Below are 3658 nucleotides of genomic sequence, written 5' to 3'. Positions count from 1 at the left end.
TTAATACGCTCCTCTGATATACTCCCCAAAGGTCATATTGACTTGAGGCGTTCTAGGTTCGTCAGTATTGGTTGGAGATGAAGGTTGAGAGTGAGATCCATCAGATTGATTGATGTCGAGAAACGGCTGATTGAGCTCTGCATCAAAGGTCGAATAGTCTTCATGAGCCGGTCTAGACAGGGTCCGGTTTTGAGAAGATGAGTTGTCGTTTTCCATCAGAGCCGTGTTCAGTTTGTCAGCGTTTGCAAGTGCTGATTGAGTTTCCACCGCAGATAAGACAGCAACAGCCTGAGAAGATGAGCCAACAGGTTCCTCTTGTGTCCTCTGTTTCTTAGCCTTCGGACCCAGAGGACATTTGATCACACAACCCTTCTGTCCCATGTCGATGATGATGAATAAAAATTATTGCGAGGCAATAATGATAAAAAGAAAAACACCTGAGAAGCAAATAAACGATCTCTTCAGGTTACAAGTGAAATGGAAGATAGATCAAAATATAAAAAGAGTGTTCACAAGCAGATTTAAATGTACGATATGAATATGGGAAAGAGGGGTTATCAAATATTCTGATGAGGGACATTAGTCCTTTGATCATCATTCATGCCAGCATCGTCTAAAGACCACAGATCGAAATCGTTTCATTTATTCATTTGGGTATAGACTATCATCTTGTCTACCATCTGGTATCTAGCTTGTCTAATATCATGTGAGATACACAAACGCGCCCTTGAATCAAAAGAATAGTCATTTGCATAACTTTTCTAAGATCCTTGGAATCTGTACGCATTTTGTAGCACCCCTGCTGTTGCATGTATGTCCAAGGCCACAGCAAAAGACCATTCCTTGATTATCAGTGATGTTAGATCACCGGTGTAGTATTTAAAGCTCAACAAGAGCTTTACAACACCTAAGAAGGGATAATCTACTACGTGTAATATAGTAGAAGTTGCCTAAAGACTGCCTTCTTCAAAGAAACCAGCACAAGGGCACTTGCTGACCACTTTGTGATAACAGAGAAAAGGATAAAAGGCACCAGAGAAATAAAGCAATACTGTTGTTAAGTATTATTCCCAGATTTTAAGCGCAAAAAAGTCACACACTATGTTTATTACTAGCAATACTGTTGTAAGTATTATTCCCAATTAGACTTGTAGTCTTTAACACACGTAAATAAATTTCTCCTTGCTTTTGAAGGGGCGGATTTAAGTGATCTTAGTACAAATATAGTAAATAAATGATGATTTATAACACTACAACAAAGGTATAAGATGCAGAAAAGGGCGCTACAATCCCAAAATCATCAAGGAGTACTTATATCCACATGTAACAATCTTTACAACAGTCAACAGCCTCAAAAACCAATCAAATCCGCCTAAATAACCCTAAAAACCATGTAATGACGCAATGTAATGATCTTGTTACTAATGTATGATGTAATTTTCACAGCCAAAAGTGATCAATGACGCAATGATGTAATGTACAGCACTTCTTAAGATGAATACAGGTGATTTTTTCCTTGTAAACTAGCTGAAACCCAATTTTTGAGATTACAAATTTTTTTCAGATGTGCTCCAATTTTTGATTACTAAAGTGCATCTTGTAGCCCACGTGTTACTGATCATTTCTGAAACCTATAAGACCTACTTCTGATGAGTGATGAGTAAGATATTGAGTTGTGAAGTTAAGGTTTTTGGTGTTACATGTGTCTTGTGACTGTAAATTCGAGATTCACACCAATTTCTTATTTCCCTTATAACATTTTACATAAACCTCCGTTACTAATGATTCAAAGGTTGTACATTATGTAATCCATTTTTCTGCGTTGAATGAGCCATCTACCAACTTATTCTGACGTCATTTGACATATGTAATTAGCTGAAAACCTCCATTTTCGACGATTTTCACCTATTTTCTTCACTTTTCACAGCTGCTACTCCCTTTTCCTTGCTCATGTAATATGACATCATCTTCTATAACCTTAAAAATCCCGGAAAATCCTCTTGGCAACCTTAAATTCCATCACTACCACCATTAAATATGTAAACTACACGCCTAACCCTTGTTTACCAACTTCGAAAAAGTACCTTTCTGCTAATAACCTCTGTTTCCCCTTATCAACCTTGAATATTAAAATTGTAACTGTATAATAAACTGTTGTTCTTTCATATTCTAACCTTATAAAACCCATAACTTAATTATAAATAAGCTAAAAACCATTTTCCAACTTTTACACCTATATTTTCGAATTTTTCTTATCTTTTCTTTTTCTGTCTTTTTGTAATAACTTTTTAAGTAAACTATGTTGATCTTAATAATAATTCTGAAATAAGATGACATAATAATGAGCTAATAAGTATACATAAGCCTCTAAGAGCTTCAATTGATCTGAAAACCTGAATCTCGAATTCTCTGCTATATTGAAGTTTGCTAATAAACTGGTAAAGTAAAGATGATTAATTTTTTTGCTTATTATCATAAATAGATCACCACACCGGTCATGCCAGGGAAGAACAATGATCTTGATACCAATCAGGAATTAATTAGGAGCAAAACTCCTGATTTGAGAATGGCAAGTGACTCTTTGCCTGTTCTTCTAAATGATGAAAATATTTACATCGGTCAATTTGGTTCATACTTCATCTTTTTTGTATATTGGGTTCATACTTCATGTTTTTTATATATTATATTCACCATGAAATTATATAAAATACTGATATATTATGTTAGTATACTCAAAGAATTCCCAAGTTGTATAGTCAGCACTCTTATCTGTGCAAACCATTTGTCCCTTGATTGTGCTGCAAATTGACAAGCACAATCAAGGGATTGTGTGAAAACCAAAAGGCTGTTTAACTTGTGAGGTAAAATGATACTTTGAAGTTTTGAAGAATGAATAGTGTATCATTCTTATTGTTCATATATGCCCAATAAGGTATGAAGTAGTGGAAATTTGGGCCAGGTGACCAAAAAAAAAACATGAGATTTTTGGTTTTTTCAATAGGGTTAAAGTGAAAAAAAAAAGGGTACTTTTTTTTTTGGTTTATCTCAACAAACAAAAAAGTTTTCCTTATGGAGTGTCTTCCCCAAAACAGCCCTAAATTTTCTCTAATAAGCCCTAAGTGGTCCATGTGAGGGTGTGTTGACTACCTAGTAGGGTAAATATAAACTACCCAATATCCAGAAATATATTTCAATTTCAACTTTTGGATTTGAAGCAAAACTGAAAAAGTTTTACTTGTTGCAAGTGCTCAACCAAAAAGGCAACTTGCTGTTCTGCAGACCAACTAGATAGGCTATAAGTGGTCAATACAACCTTTATTTGGCTGAAAACTGTGATAAATATAAAATCCCCAAGGTCCAAAAATATTTTCCAAGTTTAACTTCTGGGTTAACTTCAAAACTGGAAAAGTTTTGATTGTGGTATGTGTTGCCAAACACATACCAAATTGTACTACATGCCCACTCATTACACCATCAGTGGGTCTGCAATACCCTATTTTGACTACCAAGTGTGAAAAATAGCAAATCCACAAGGTCCTAAAATATTATCCAAGTCAAACTTCTGGGTTAACTTCAAAACTGAGAAAGTTTTAATTGTGGTATGTGTTGCCGAACAATTATCCAATTGTACTACGTGACCACCCATTACACCATGAGT

At 35.0% G+C, this 3658-nt stretch overlaps 1 protein-coding gene across 1 annotated transcript; it reads right to left on the bottom strand.

Moving 5' to 3' along the window:
* On the bottom strand, positions 1–381 carry MELLADRAFT_61257 (uncharacterized protein; the record flags this gene model as incomplete). Its single annotated transcript, XM_007407343.1, has 1 exon — positions 1–381. The coding sequence occupies one exon, from the start codon at positions 379–381 to the stop codon at positions 1–3; it is 381 nt and encodes a 126-aa protein (XP_007407405.1).
* Between the last annotated feature and the right edge of the window lie 3277 nt (positions 382–3658).

Source organism: Melampsora larici-populina (genome assembly GCF_000204055.1).
Source record: "Melampsora larici-populina 98AG31 unplaced genomic scaffold MELLAscaffold_9, whole genome shotgun sequence".
NCBI lineage: Eukaryota > Fungi > Basidiomycota > Pucciniomycetes > Pucciniales > Melampsoraceae > Melampsora > Melampsora laricis-populina.
The sequence above is the reverse complement of the archived record's forward strand: the minus strand, read 5'-3'. Positions and strand labels throughout refer to the sequence as shown.